The sequence below is a fragment of the Scomber japonicus genome, chromosome 4, assembly GCF_027409825.1.
Source record: "Scomber japonicus isolate fScoJap1 chromosome 4, fScoJap1.pri, whole genome shotgun sequence".
NCBI classification, from domain to species: Eukaryota; Metazoa; Chordata; class Actinopteri; order Scombriformes; family Scombridae; genus Scomber; species Scomber japonicus.
The window spans coordinates 14,579,401-14,595,585 of record NC_070581.1 but is presented as its reverse complement, the minus strand read 5'-3'; the positions used below and the strand labels follow the sequence as shown (position 1 = coordinate 14,595,585).

Below are 16,185 nucleotides of genomic sequence, written 5' to 3'. Positions count from 1 at the left end.
ATTTTATTATTGATTAATCTGTATATATTTTTTAATTTATTGATAAATTCTTTAATCCTCAAAAATTGATAACAGTAAATTTCCTATCAATTGAAGATAAATCAACAAGTTTCATATGATTTTATATTTTACGATTAGTATTGAAATAAATCTGTGAATGTCAAATGAAGTGAGTGAGGTACTACAGAGTTAGCCAGTGATCTTTGGGCTTTTGGGCTAGATCATCATGGTAACCAATGCTGCACAGCAAGTTCATTTCAGAGGATTGGGTCAAAACTTGAAAGAATGAAAACTGCAGAGAGCACAAAAGCCTCAAACTGTGTGGCTTTAGTTAGCAGAGGTGCACACACACAGAACTCTCCGCAATCACAAACCAACTTGCACATATTCTTTTACTCGTGTAGTATTTCAAATCTATAACATAATTGACTGAAATGTCAAAACACAGCTATTAATGTGACTCAGGCAGGTCTGAAATGTTTTAGATTACTTTCTGAATCTTACAATAATGTTGTTCAGGTGTGACTGAACGTATCCAGGATTTTGAAGAAACATCAATACTGATGTTCTGTTTGTTGTCCACAGCTGGCTGTGTGTCACAGCTGGCTGCAGCATCACACAGGAGCTGAAATGATAAATGCATCTCCAAACTGAGAAAGAAGCTGTGCACATTTATGCACAGCAGAGGTAATTTCATTAACACCTGATAGGTCAGGATCTGACAGTGTTCTGCTACACATCAACAGGTCAGCTGTTACACACAGATTCAGGATTATACGTGGGATTGCAATGAAGCAGCCTGCATGGATAAATCCTGATCTCCATCAGTACTGTCAGGACATTTTTATTTTTAAGTAGCTGAAAGTTCAAGATAAGCATACCACCCCAAAATCACTTGATCCCCCCAATCTGTGACTGAAGATTTCTCCCTTGATATCATTCAATATCAATTCAATATCATTCAATGCCTAACAAGCTTGAAGATTTGAAGAGAGAGAGAGAGAATAAGTGAGTGAGTGTGTGCTTCAGTTTCCACCAACTCTCTGAAGAAGCAAATAATTTCACTCTAACTGTGTGTGCCTATTAGTGCTGCTCTTTGTGGAATTGACTGTTTTTCAATGAGGCTCATTTGCATAGAAAGGGGACAATTTTGCGCCAAATGTATGCATGTTATCTAATTTGCATATGTGCAAATAACAAAGGACCACCAAGACACTATTTGCTTGACAGCGCAGTTTGGGGTGCCTTTCACCCTTTGCGGGTGCTTTGTGAATTACATGGTTTCTTTTTTTCGGCACAGTTGTTTGCGGCCATAAAAGCCACACAGTCCTTTTCTTGCCCCTACTGTAAGTGATAGTTTACAACACTAAATACCTTGTGACTATTGTAGCTACATTTTAATTGGGCAAAGTTTCCTTATGTAATAATTCTTAAACTTATTTCTGGCCTTATATTTGATATTTGGAAGTTATTTCTAATGTCTCCCTTCATTGAATACTGCTTATTGCTTTTTATAAATCTGAATTATCCCCAGAGTATGATAAGTAGTTCAATCATGTTTCCGATACTGTCACTTGTACTTGACAATGTCACATCTTTCACATGAATGCACTAGAAAGCCCAGAGTTAACAGAGCCAGATGACACCAGCTTTGTGATACTAGTAGTTCCAGGTTAACAATGTTAGTGTCAGTGAGGCGAGGTAACCCAAAGAGAGCCAGACTGAGCTGAACTTTGTTTGTGGTACAGCCTTCTGGTCCTCAGAACACAGCTTGCTTTCACTGTCAAGTTAATTGCAGTTAATTGCATTTCACCTGACTTACCAAGTGTAAATAATTCCAGAGATTCCACCAGGAGTTGATGTCAGCTTCCACTTCATCCCAGACATGTTGTTTTGACTTATCTGAACCACAAGCGTATTATTTAGGTTTCACATCTTCAGACTGTGGTTGTTCAATATGGATGTTATGCTAATTCAAATAGAAACATTAAAATCCAGGCTATACACACTCTCTGATCCATACAATAAAAAAACACTCTTTATGGTTTACAGAATGGGAATTGGCATGCACAGAGCACGCTGTAGAGAATGAAGGAGCCAGTTTGTGATTTTCCTTCCAGTCATGGCAGGAAATGAGCGTGACAGCTTTGCTATCAGAAGCAGAAAGTTTTGCCCCTCTCATTTTGCATCCAGTGCCAAAGTTTCCTAAGACTCACCTGGAATGCATTGCCATGACCAGCCAGTTCTCCTTAGGGGGTGCAAGATAAACAAGCTGGCTTGTTTTGACAGAGCTGAATATAGACCTTTACTCCCCCTGACATGCTGCATTGGCTTGCCTGTCCATTAGATGCTTATGACATGCATGCATAATTCACAGTGGATTGGTGTATGGGCCTCTCAACCCATACTATATTCTCTGCACCGCACTGCTGTTGAATGAGACACCCAGCTGAGACAGACCAAAGATTATGTTGATGCGCACCACGCTGAGGATGAAATAGGATGGCTTTTTGTCTCGGCACAAACAGAGCCAAATTATAGACTCAGATCTGACCTGCAATAATGGCAGACTTTTTTCCTTTTGTTTGTTTATTTTACTTCTTCACTGTCAAAGCCTAATGATATATATAAGACCATGCTCTGATTTATTAAACTCAAAGAAAGAGATGTAATATAAACTTACTGCCAGACTCAAAAGTAATTTATCCTGAGAGCCTTTGTTAATGTTTGGTTAATATCTGGGCCTGGATTTGGTGCAACTTGTTTTTGAGTGTGACATGTTTTTCCAATTATTTCTCTGTGTTCAGGGAACATACAGAACTAAAAACAAGTCAGCTGAAAGAAGTGGATTGCTATTTATACTGTAGGCACCCTGAACTGTCTGCAAAACAGTACATCAAAGAAAAACCACCCACCTCTAACTTGGTGCTCTCTGTTTCCAGACCCAACTGTGATCACCAGTCCAGCAGGTCATCTGGATGTGACTGTGGGTGAGAGCATTGTGCTACCCTGCCAGGTATCTCACGACCCCACACTGGACCTCAAGTTCACCTGGTTCTTCAATGAGCAGGTCATCCACTTTGGAAGCCATGGGGCTTATTTTGAAAAAGTTGGTGGGGTAAGTGCATCCGTGTCTTAAAATCATTTGGGTCCCCAAAGGAAATACAGTACTGTATGTTGCAGCCTGTGTCTTTCTCTTGAACATCCCTTTGTTCTCTGGAAATCATACACACACACACACACACACACACACACACACACACACACACACACACACATTCTGAGTTGAGTTCTTCAAATGACCTTTGAAGTATTTATTGTGGCAGAACAACAGTATATATTTGAGATGCCAGATTATTTTGTTGGCCAAGTAACATTTCTTGAGATAAAAAACAAGTACTTCTGTATCCTCTTGACAGTCCTCGTGTTTCAACTTGAACTTATGACTTGAGGCTTAAAAAAAAGCTTTCAGCAAGAGTCTAAGGACAGGCTTAAAGTAAAGCTACATGTGTATAGTTTCACACTTCATATTGCTTCTGTTATATAGATAAAGTTGTACACATATAAAGTAGTTTAAAGTGACTGCTAAAGAAGTGACTCATTAAAGTGATCATTTAACATTTATGGGGTTTTTTTTCTCTACGGCTTAATTTTAGGCAAATCTTTTAAGGAGTAAAGAATTGTTCATGATTAATCATACCGACGAGATTTTTTTTTTTGTCTGAACAAGAGGGCTCTATGTTTGCCTGTTTTGCTTGTTAATAACACTTCCTCCATTGACAAAAGCATCAACCAATGAATTCATTATGCAATGCTCATTCATGCATTACATTTGATCATCTAACACCAAATATGTTTCTCTTTTAATTAGGAAAAGCAATTATGAGGTCTTGGCTTCTTTATCTCCTCTTGTTATTATTTGCTTTCAGCATGATCATGAACAACAGGCGCTTTATAATTGTGTGTTTCCCTGCAGTTCATTTGAAAACCTGACTCCTCTGCACCAATCCCCTGTATGGTGCTGACATGTTGTGGAAAGGAAAATGATGACATATTACTGCTGCATCGTCTCGTTACTCAAACGTGCATATATTTCTCTTTTAGAGGAGACCCTGACATGTTTTTCATTTTTGATGAGTCTGCTGTGAGCACAAGATAGCAGTAAAGCTTGTGACATACAGTAGTGTCATGACTCACAGGTTTATAAGGGCTTAAGAAATTTGCTACCATCCAGGTACAGGTGCTGTCCTAAATGTGTATATTCCAGTGTACTTTTTACATCTGCAGTATCATTCCCTGAATGTTTACATCTTTGATACAGATTGAGAGTAAATATTACACATTACTGAGTAAAAAGTCTGTTTTAAGAAGCTGAGTGAGTCATATACAATGATAAAGGCTATAGTACCTTAAGGTTGAAATATCATACCTTGAGTAGTGGCAAGCTTCCTGAGCAATGCATTATTGCTCAGAAATGTAATAAAAATTAATTAATTCAAGCTGTTATTTTCAAATACTATAGATACTAAAATACATACAGATAGATACTATAGTAATCAGGTATATACAGTTAAAAACCTTGCAGCACTATTGAAGTCTGCTGTTAAAGAACATAGTGTATCTTTTAAGTGAACAGTTATGTATGCCTCCAGCAATATTTATACCAACCACAATGTTGGATACAGCCGCCCTCTTTTGTTAGGTTTATAGCATTTTGCATTTTCCGTTTTTGTGGGGCTAATTGTTACTGCCTGTGGGTAGCTGTGCTCCTGTGAGAGTTGCACTTGGTGGAATTATTGATGAAATTATGGGACTCAAAATGTCTATCCAGTAAAAATGCCTCATTTTGAAAGACAGTATAGAACAGTACAGAACAATAACAGTATTAAAAAAACTTGCTTTCAATTGAATGCTGTTGGGCAACAATGCTAAAAGATGCTAAATGATGATGAAAACCTGCACTCAGTCATTTAGTCTGTAATTGGACTTGTGTTGTATATTTATCTTCCATAATGTAATAAACTGAATGCCAAAATAAATCACTATGACATTGCACTTGAATTTGCAGTCATTTGAATTAATTTTGTGAATTTGTCGTTGTTTTCTTCCTAACTTCTGCACTGACAGCGCTCGGCTGGTGACATCATGATCCGGAACATTCAGCTGAGGCATGCTGGGAAATATACATGTGCAGTACAGACCAAGGTGGACAGCGTGTCTATTGCCACTGATGTGGTAGTCAGAGGTAAGGATGTCCCTCACACATGTAAAAATAAATCAAACCTTTAAGTTAGATTTGTAGCTTTAAAGCATTAAGCTGTTGTGTCACAGCACAAAAGTGTCCACACTTACACCACTGCAGCTGTGCAGTTACTCTCTTAAATACATGCAAGACCACGGCGGCTGTGGAGATACAATGTTGAGACAGAAGGCACTTTCAGAGAAAGGCTCTCCACTGTAGTGTAACACAAAGCAAAGATGTTTTCACTGCAAGTCTTTTCACATGCCAAGTGCTTACTGCCTTTGACAGTGAATGAAAGAATGTCACCACAAGTACTGTATCTATTAATAACTGTAAGTCAATAATCTTCTATTCAGTTCTGTTTGACTTTTTTAAATTAATCAACTCACTAATCTTTGCAAGACAAACATTACCATTATGAGTTATGACATTACCACAAATTGAATGAAAGAATATGAACATTGCTATTGTGGCAGATATAATTAAAGCATGACAAGCCTGATAATGAACAATACATATACCCCTTTATGGCATCGGTTCCCAACCTCTCTGGCTTTTTACTACTTAAAATAAACCAATGTTGTTTCATCAAAGGTTACATTATGCTTGTGAGTTATAAAAACTTTCACCAAGGAATGAATTTCCATTTTATATATTTAGATTTCATGTCACTTTTAGGAGAAGTAGACATGTCCAGTACTTTACAAGAGAAAAGCCAGGCAAACTGTATGTATATTCATGCTTTCTCTTCTTTCCTATTTTGTTGCTCTTCTCACAACTCCTCTGATTTATCTTGAAAATCCCTGGAGTGAGTCTGATCCCCAGGTTTAGAACCACTGCTGTAGGACATGTTATGATCCTTCTTTATTGCCTAAACTACAGTATAATAAGCTACTCTGCAGAAAGACATATCATGAGATAAAATAGATTACATTTGCTTGAATCAATCAATCTGTAGATTTTGCTCCTTGTTTAGATTTTTCTGTTGTTGCTCTTCTTCTTCTCTTCCTCCAACGTAGCAAACATACGTACGTCCGTATTTGGATTAGTTGTAGTTCAGTATTGCACTTAAGCTTCAGAACGTGTTAGTTTGAGATTCTCTCTGTACTAAACATGAGCCACCCACTCGAACTTTATTCTGACTCTTGTCTTCATTAATCGCTTCAGTATATGTCATCCTGTGAGTGAACTATGACTAATTATCCCTCCAGGTCCCCCCGGCCCCCCTGTGGACTGTCAGGTGACTGATATGACAGAGACTACTGCTGCTCTGTCCTGGGGACCCGGGATGGACAACCACAGTCCCATCCTCAGCTACACCATCCAGGCCAGGACGCCCTTCTCTCTCGGGTGGCAGGCTGTAACCACTGGTAGGTTGGTTTCATCTGACAGTCTTTGTGTAGATTATGCAAATGTAGTTGTTTATTGAGCAGATAAAATAGAAAGAAGGGCGCGTGACTGGTATCCTTTTCAAACACCACATATGAAATGGCAGTAAATAACACATCATCAGCTTGGCTAACTTTCAGTGGCAGATCTTGCAGGGCTTTGATGAAAGGTTATTTCTGTGATGTCTCCTCAGTTCCTGAGCTGCTCGGGGGGAAGCAGCTGTCAGCCACTGTCATTGACTTGAGTCCCTGGGTGGAGTATGAGTTCAGAGTCCTGGCAACCAACACCATAGGAACAGGAGAGCCCAGCAAACCCTCCAAAAAGGCCCGCACCAAAGAAATGCGTATGTATTAGAAGTCCCTTACATTTCCTCCATTGCCAATAGTGACAGAAATCTTTCTCAAATTATGCACATTATATGTAAAGAGATCCTACTTCATGGCAGCAATTAGATCCCTTCAAAGAACTTAATTGTACCAGCGTATTTCATAAAATTCTTCACTTCCTCAGGGCATACAACACATTCATTCACCATTAACAAGAAATATATTGATGCCAGACAGCGTCAGTCAGACAGTTTCATGTGTGTATGTTGACATGGAAAAACAAATCCTCTAAGGCAATGCAATGAAATATATATAATAGATACAGCATGTTTGATACAGAACCAACTGTTTCATCTACAGGATTAAGAAGGATTTATATGAAAAAATAACACTATCCACAGCCAAATGCATGAATAAGTGTCCATTAAGTACACACATATTAGGACACATGCAACACATGCACAGACACATATGCATACAGAAAAATATTTATCTGCTAAAACAAAAGAAACAGTTTCATAATGAACAACCCATAAAAAGACCCTCTAACCGAGTACATGTCAGTATTTTACGACTTCATTCAAGGTACACTGTTGAGTTTTTAACCACTATTAGCACTCCTGTTTGTCTGAGTGGGTCCCTGTTTCATTTTTGTTCTGACCATGTGAATATTTAGAACTCCAAGAAAAGTCCACAGAGCAAAATGTGTTTGGATGTTAAGTCACTGGATTCAATGTGCTACATACTACATTACTACATTATTCATTCATTTAGGATTGCAGATACTTATACATACATATGTTGATATATATATTTGAATATGTAAACTGGTTTTTCTAAAGTTGTGTTTGATCTGTCAGTTCCCAGGGTGACACCAGCCAGAGTGAACGGTGGTGGTGGGGGACGTTCAGAGCTTGTTATCACTTGGGAGGTAAACATGCATTTACATACATTACATGATTTTTTTCTGTGTTTGAGTCAGAGGTTCTGAATATGTTTTCATTTATATGCTATATAAAAATAAATACATACAGTACCGGTCAAAAGTCCGGACTACTGATTCTACCTTCCGATTCAGCTGAATGATAAAGTGTGTCCAAACGTTTGACTGTTAATGTATTTAAAATTGATTTAAATTTTTTTTAAAGCACAATTTTCACATTTATATGAAAAGTACAATACCAACCTTTTAATACAGCAGCATGAAACACAGCAGCTGTGAAATAATGTATATTTTAACATTCTCCATCTCTGTTTGGATACCTCAATTTTATTTCTCAGTATAAAACCTCTTAACCAGACACTGATAAGTTCATGCAAGGCTTGCAAGTACAGGATGACCCTCAGCACTATTCCTTTAAGTGCTCATAGTGCATTTCTTTAGGTATTTATAACTTTAAAATCAGTCATATCTGTCTCTCTTGAGTCACCCTTCTGAGTCTTCTCAATCCTCCTTAGCCTGTTCCTGAGGAGGTGCAAAGCGGTCCAGGTTTTGGCTATGTGGTGGCTTTCCGCCCACTCGGGGCACAAGGCTGGATGCAAGCTGCTGTCACATCCCCGGACGCCTCAAGATACGTCTTCAAGAATGAGAGCATCCCTCCCTTTTCCCCTTACCAAGTCAAAGTCGGGGTTTACAACAACAAGGGAGAAGGTCCTTTCAGTACAGTGACTACCATCTACTCAGCAGAGGAAGGTGGGTACTATTACAGCTACTGTATATAGAAAATACTAACTGATTTCTCTCTGGGAATGTATAGCAACACTAACACTGTGCCAGCAATTATACACTTCAACAATGCAGCATTAGATTCATCTTATTTAATGTGTATTTTGATTCCAGTTTTAGTCATTTTCATTTTTAAACACCTAGTGCCTCAAAGTCGTGCAACTCTCTAAGAAACATTTGTCGATTTCAAATAACTGTCACTACAACTGAACACTAGAAATTGTTCTATGTAGCGTGGATTGGGTCTAAAAACCTGGTCCCAAACAACTTAAAAGAATTAAAACATGTTTTATCAACCAGTTTGTACCATGAGTAATGTGGTCCTACATGTTTGAACACTTTTGGTTATTTCACATGAGAATGTTTGCATTTCACTGATTTGAAGTGGGCAGGGCACAGTGGGGAAATAAATTAGGTCACATACAATATTTCCATACACCAATTGGGATTCAGCAACATAAGAACCAACTTTTGGTAACAGTTGTTGGTTTGTTTGTTTATGTCGAGAAGTCATAGTCAATTAATCTGATCTGATCAAACCACACATATCATGTCCTGAAGGTGCAGATCAGCTGCAAATATGCAGGTAAAATGTGGTAAAACCTTCAAAATGTTTTTCTGAACTTTCTGAGGTGCATTTAAATATTTAATAAATACTTTATTATAGAGAAATACTTAAGAACACAGGTTTTCAGAGGCTATAAAGTCATGTACAATCGATAGACTCTAGTCTAAAGATTTCTCACAGCCACTTGCAAGCAGTGTTTGTTTCAGTTTTGCACTCACACAAACAGCTGCTTATCAAGGAAAGTTGCCCACCAAAACTCAGTAATATTTTTAATAATAATAATTTTTTCTATGTCTAAGGTTTGCTTGATGTAAAAACTAAAGGTAGTCCTCCAAACATGCTAATTTTATCTTATTTAGTGTGTCTTCTAAACATGCACATGTCATTGGCAAAGCAGGTAAATATTTTATTCCTGCAAAGTATTAAATTAGTCTTTTTCTTTATCAGTGAGCTCTTATGGAAGAGCTCAAAACCCCTTCAATTGTTAAACACATTATTAATATAATTGTGCTGTCACAGATATGTCACACTTTTGACTTATACAGATTCCAGCAAAAACTTTTTTTCCAGGATTATGTGGGAAAAGATTGATTGGATGGACCTATAATATATTTATTAGTCTTACTGTAGACGTGGGTGTAGTGAATCCATGTCTCCTCCATTATGCTGACTCTCCTGTATGCGTTTCAGAGCCCAGCAGAGCTCCTGGGAGGCTGAGGGCGAGGAGTGTATCAGCGTCCGAGGTAGAGGTCACCTGGAAGCCACTTGCCTGGAGCAACAATCGCAGACGCATCCTGGGCTATGAGGTCAACCTAACACATGCCCACACAATAGGAATTGTTCAAATATAGTAGACAGTGCCAACCGCTAGTGGCATTGTATTTGTGTGTTCATTGGAAAACATTTGGATGACCTTTTTATATTTCTGTGTATATAATTATTCATTCATGAGGTAAACCGCAGTATATGAGCATGTTGAAGCCCTCCAGGATTCATGCCCACAAATGTATAGTTGTAGATTGAAGTATTTGCAGTTACGTGCAGACTGATAAAGTGATATCTTTGTATCTGCTGTGTGTTTTTTAGCTGCGGTACTGGCGTGAAAAAGAGAAGCAGGACACAGCCAGTGTGATTAGGACGGTGGGGAATAAAACTTCAGTACTCATCAGGGATCTTGAGGGCAGCAGTGCCTATTGCATGTCCCTGAGGGCCTATAACAGTGCTGGAGTTGGTCCACAGAGCAGCATAGTCAATGTCACAACCAAGAAACCACGTAAGGACTCGCATTACAACACACAGCTGGCAACTGACTGTGCATTTTTGTTTGTTTTTCTCTGACTGCAGGTGCCTTAAAGGTTCCATGTGGCGTTTATTTGTGTAACAACAGTTATTTTTGCATTCACCAAAATGCATTATGCACAGCTAGGTGATGCCTGAAAACATGCAATTTCTTTCTCATAAAACGTCCACAGCTCTTTAAAAATATTTTGAAACCTGCATTGTTTATATCCATACATGTCAGCTTTCAGTCTTTCCTGCTTTTTGTGGCATCTCACAACTGATAATAGTCTGAAACAGAGAGATGACATATGATAGACATGGCAAATCTTTTAGTGAAGCCTAGCTTCATTTACTGTCATACCAAGCGATTTTCAATGCAGGCATAGCTGGCAAATGATGAGCTATTTCCAGCCTATATAGGGTGGTCTAAAATAAATGATCACAGTGATAATATACCTATTACACATTCCTGCATGTCTCTTCTTGTCTTCCAATCCATCCCCTTTACAAACAGTCAAAGACTGATCTCACTCCTACTCAAATATTCCTAGAGTACGTTTTGTGTGGGAAGCTAAACTCTGCCTAGTTTATCATCCCACTGCTCCCTCCTAACAGTGGGATAATAAACCGATAATGAGAAATATCCTTCATGCTGAGTTGGTTCAGGATTTTACTGTTTATTGACTAGTTGGCTTGTTGTTTTTCACCTTCCTCTTCCTCTGCCTCCCCACCCCCTGTCCTCCTTTAGCACCTAGTCAAGCCCCAGTCAAAATCATGTGGAACACTTCCAACTCCAAGGTCATCCTGAGGTGGGACCAAGTCCACGCTCTGGAGAATGAGTCAGAAGTCACAGGATATAAGGTAAAAAGTGAAGAGTTTTGCACTTCTAAAACAGAGAGCTTAAAGTGGACTGGCTACACATCTGACAAGTGAATGGTTTTATAGATTGTAACATAACAGAGAATGACAGACTGTCACTTGGTCCATTTACTCCATATGAGTACATGTTTCTGTCAGTCTTGACAACTCTTTGTGAATGCACCCTTGTTTACCAGCATAAGGAAGGTTAGATGCCTACTTATTTTAGACATTATGTCATAAAGCATTTAAACCCCTCACAGTTTTGTTAACTCAATTTAATTTGATATAGAAGCTATGTTGTCCCCACTTCATATTGAAGCTCTGGTTATGTGAAATCTATCAGTGCCATTTTTATATTCCTTGACAAATTACCTTTTCTCTTTTACAATAATACCCCCATGCTACAAACTGTAGAAAAATGTACAGCTTTTTGGATTGTTACTAAAGGAGGAGTCATTGCAGCAAAAGCATATTGATGCATACATGTACAGTGTTCCCAGGTGATTGATTGTTATTCTGCCACATTTTGACACTTCACTTATCATAGCAGCATACTCTGAACATCTTATGCAAAATACATGTTTTAAGAATCATCTCAAGGATTAAACATCAGGTGGTTATGAATCTTTTTATCAGCCTAAAAAAGTAGTTAAAACGTTAAGAGAATGTATCAACTGTGAAGTTTGGGACTGAATCACCTGCAGTCACTGCACAGAGCAAGCTTACTGTATGTTAAATGGATTGGTGTATCCACTGAATAAATTCAAGCTGCAGCTGAACAATCTGGACTTTTACATCCATACTTTCCCCTTGTTACTCCTGAACCCTCTCTTCTGGTCATCCAACACATTTGGTCATTTACAATTAGATTTGAGTCGATGCTTGTCAATGTGTTATCAAGAATCACATTTTTATGATTGTTCTCTCTGCTCTCTATAGGTGATGTACAGCAAGGACAAACACAGCCGCCCCAGTGTGGTGGAGACCAACACCACCTCTTTGGAGTTGTCGCTGCCTGTCAACCAGGACTATGTCATCCAGATTAAACCCTTCAGTGAGGGTGGGGAAGGCAGCAGCAGCCGCCAGATTACCATCCCCAAGATAGCAGGTGAGACAGTCCTGAGCCATGTCTTTATTTGTAAGATATCACATCAAATATGTATGTTAGCAAGTGTTGAGTGTTCTACATACCCATGCACTAGTGTTTAGAATATATAAGGAATTTCTGTTGAAGGAGTGTAAAAAGTTTTTGGTCTACCAACTTTACTTTTCCTTAACTTCCCTTTCTCATGAGGTGACTTTGATGTCTAAGCAAATACATAAAATGTATACTAATGCCTTTACAAAATAGCTTGTGACAATTCGACATTTTAGCCCTGACTTACATGATGCTCTGCGACTCCACTGCATTATGGTCTTTTGACGCTGCTATCTACAGATAAACTGATACCTCTGACTCCCATTAAATACTGTGTAGAGTGATGACTCTTCAAATAAGCCTTTTCTCTTTGAAGCTAAGTATGAACTCCATGTGTACAATTGTCTTAGATATCTGTGAAATACTGCCTGTTATCTAAAGCCTGAGAAATATATATCATCAAACAACTAAATAGGCTTAGGCTTGTGAGGAGTATTGCCAGTAGCTGGTTGTTCAAACAGTGTTGAAGTGTTATAGGGGTGGATTTTTCTTTCTTTTTATCAAACTATGTCTGTTGCTGTGCCCACCTCACAAGTCGACTCAGGTCACCTCAGACGTAAGCACTATGCACTAGTGCCATCTATTGAGATAAGTGTGTACTCACACCATCTGGTAACTCTCTGTAGTGATCTAGTAATTCTTGGATACTTTTTGCAATTGGTATTCTTGTGCTGTGATAATTTATGTGAGACCTTTATGTCAGAGTTCATATTTCTAGACCACACCGGACATTAAAAATACCAGACCTAACACCTGTTATATTTGGATTTGCTTGTGCATTTCAGGCGCCATAGCCATGGGTGCAGCTCCAGAGTGCTCAGCATTTCCCTTGGTCAACCTTGCAGCTCTAATCATCACATCCAGGACTGTACTATGACAAACATCTGCAGGAACCAGGCACTACAGCTGCTTATTAAAAGGAGAAACAGCAGGTCAAAGACAACAAAAGGCTGACAGCCGCATCTCCACCTGCTCCCTTCCCTACCCTACTGTGTCTTTCCTCTTCTTTCTACAAAGATCTCTTTGTGAAGAAGTCTCTTTTTTCATCCACCTTTCTAAAGGAGTTACTGAAAGGAACTGGCTCTTTCTGAAGTTGCATTTATGGAACTGAAAGGACACCGTGACTCGACTGCAGTCTCTTTGAGGATTTTTTTTTTCTTTGCTCTGTTCTAACCAATGGATATTCTCATAACATTCTCACCTTGGAGGCCCGGTGGTGTGTGATGCACAATAGGATGTGTGTATGTTTTCTCCCTGGGGACTGTGCAGGTTCTCCTGAACGGATATGTGTGTATCACTGGACTTTTGTTGGATGATGGAAATTTTATCTGTGGCTTACTGGAGATGGAGGAGACATAAACACTTACAAAACTCATACCTAAATGAGTGAAGTTATATTTAAGCTTGGTTTAAGAAAATAAATGGTTAAAGTGATTTCTTTCCTGTCTTTGAACTGTCTTTGGGAAAGTTTCTGTACTGTCTAAGAAGGAACACCAACTGTTACTAATCCCTGCCAAAAAAGACAGGGCGCTAAGCCTCATTGCTTTATGACAAACCAGAGTTTGGGACCTTTGTAACTTTGCCTGGATTTTATTCATACTTTTATGTTACATCACATTACATCAAAACCTCAGAGTTGCCATGAAATGGACTGGAACCAAAGGTATTGAGCCAATAAGGTTTGATTCCACCTATTGTATCATTATGAGAAAATTAGTGTATGCCCCCAAAATACCTTCCAGTGTAAACAGCAGACTTGTGTTGATTAATCAATGTCATACCTTCCTCCCTCATCCATGATGAAGTGCATAACAAAGTCATGCTGAGCAGTCTGAGCAGCATTGTTGTACTGTGCACTGTATGTATGAAATCCTCAGGTCCCAAATGAGCCTTAAGTCTTATGATTATTATCCATGTTGTTATTGTTCAAGGCGCATTTTATTTATTTTCCTCCTTTGTTTATCCGCATTGTATATTGGCTCACTCATGCTATAATTTATGAATAACTGACAGTACACTTTGTTCAGATTTTCCACTTTTGTTACTTTTTAGATCATATATTTGGGCTTTTTTGGGCTCAGAAACAACATGCCTTTCTCCTATGTCTTTCATGATGAGCATTGTAATACAGTACAAGTGGCGGTGATTGCTGACTTTTCTAACATACCTTATTACAAAGAAGTGATGGTATTTTACTGTCAACTGCTGTTTGGCATGAGATTGGTCAGTGTACATCCCTACATTGCTTAGGATGTCTGAATGGATCAACCTGCTTTTAATAAACATAATGCCATTTTCCTTATTTCCTTCTTTGGTGTCAGAAGAGGCCAAAGGGTTTATTTCTGATGTAAGTGCTGCTTCCTCATCAGGCTATGACATTTAAAGAAAAGCTTTTACAAAATGTGTTGGTATTATTTTGAGATTGTGGAAATTTCAGTTTGATAAGAAAACATCTTGAGTGTCACTTACTTGCCAGCTCTTTCTGGAGATTCCTTAGCAGATGAAGTTTGCTCTGGAAAAAAGCTAAGAAGTTATTATTTCCAAGTACCGAGTGTACTTGGATTGTCTTATTTAACTTCACATCAAGGAGCTGAAAGGAGATTAAACTTATATGAAGTACATAAACCTTCCGTTTGTAGTCATAAATCTGAACCGCTACTAACCTGACTCACAGTTTTAGGACAAAATTGATCAAATCTGTGGAATAACATGTGATAGAAACCTTTATTGTTTTATGGGGAAAAAACATTTGAGAGTAAAGCTCTCATTCACAATGGTGCCCTGCAAATACAAAAATACAAAAAACAAACCATACAAGAAAAATTGTAAAATATGTAAAATCTACAATCTTATACATGCTTACATTACAAACACAAGACAAATGACTTACAAAATGTAAGAAGAACACAAAGAAAAGACACTAATATAAGACAAGGTGACTGCTCATCATGAAGAGTCCAATCATTCACACACACACACTGACACACCTTTGGGGTTTACTTCCTGCCCAAGGACACTTCAACATGCAGACTGAAGGAGTCGGCTTTGTCAATAGAGGGCGCAGATGAGTGAATTATTGTGTCATCAACTTAATAATATACTGTTAAAAATCAATGTGCCCAGGTCATTTATGTGCAATGTGAACAGGATAGGACCTATTTTGAGTCCTGTGGCGCCCCTTTTATAACTTCAAGCCAGATTGATGACAGTCAGCAACTATTGCTCGAGTCTTGCCAGTCAGATAACTGGGAAATCAGTTGCATGCATTTGTGTCAATTGATTTAAGTACAATCCAAAAGAAGAGTATGAGCCACTCTGTTAAATGTTTTTGACAAATCAATGAACAGGGCAATACAACACCCTGTCCCAACCAGAGAACAGATTATATCATTTACTGCTTTACTACATCCTGTCTTCACAGCGCTATGTCCAAGTCTGAAACCACACTGATGCAATGCTCATATAAAGTGAAGCATTTATTTACTGAAGAGTTTTTCTAAGATTGTGGTTAAACATGACAGTTTGGGGATTGGGCAGTAGTAATTTGGTTCACTGGTGATACCCCCTTTTATGAAGAGGCAGTACATGTGCTGC

General features: G+C 38.5%; 1 protein-coding gene across 1 annotated transcript in view; it reads left to right on the top strand.

The window, feature by feature from the left end:
* Positions 1-13,484, top strand: part of cntn3a.1 (contactin 3a, tandem duplicate 1) — a 70,509-nt gene extending 57,025 nt beyond the window's left edge. Inside the window, exons 12-22 of the mRNA XM_053316873.1 lie at positions 2,943-3,118; positions 5,128-5,245; positions 6,454-6,612; positions 6,825-6,974; positions 7,818-7,888; positions 8,416-8,650; positions 9,942-10,057; positions 10,338-10,524; positions 11,281-11,393; positions 12,333-12,501; positions 13,377-13,484. Of these exons, the coding sequence (XP_053172848.1) occupies positions 2,943-3,118; positions 5,128-5,245; positions 6,454-6,612; positions 6,825-6,974; positions 7,818-7,888; positions 8,416-8,650; positions 9,942-10,057; positions 10,338-10,524; positions 11,281-11,393; positions 12,333-12,501; positions 13,377-13,468 (1,586 nt within the window). The 3' untranslated portion in view covers positions 13,469-13,484. The remainder of the gene's footprint in view (positions 1-2,942; positions 3,119-5,127; positions 5,246-6,453; positions 6,613-6,824; positions 6,975-7,817; positions 7,889-8,415; positions 8,651-9,941; positions 10,058-10,337; positions 10,525-11,280; positions 11,394-12,332; positions 12,502-13,376) is intronic.
* Positions 13,485-16,185: the final 2,701 nt, after the last annotated feature.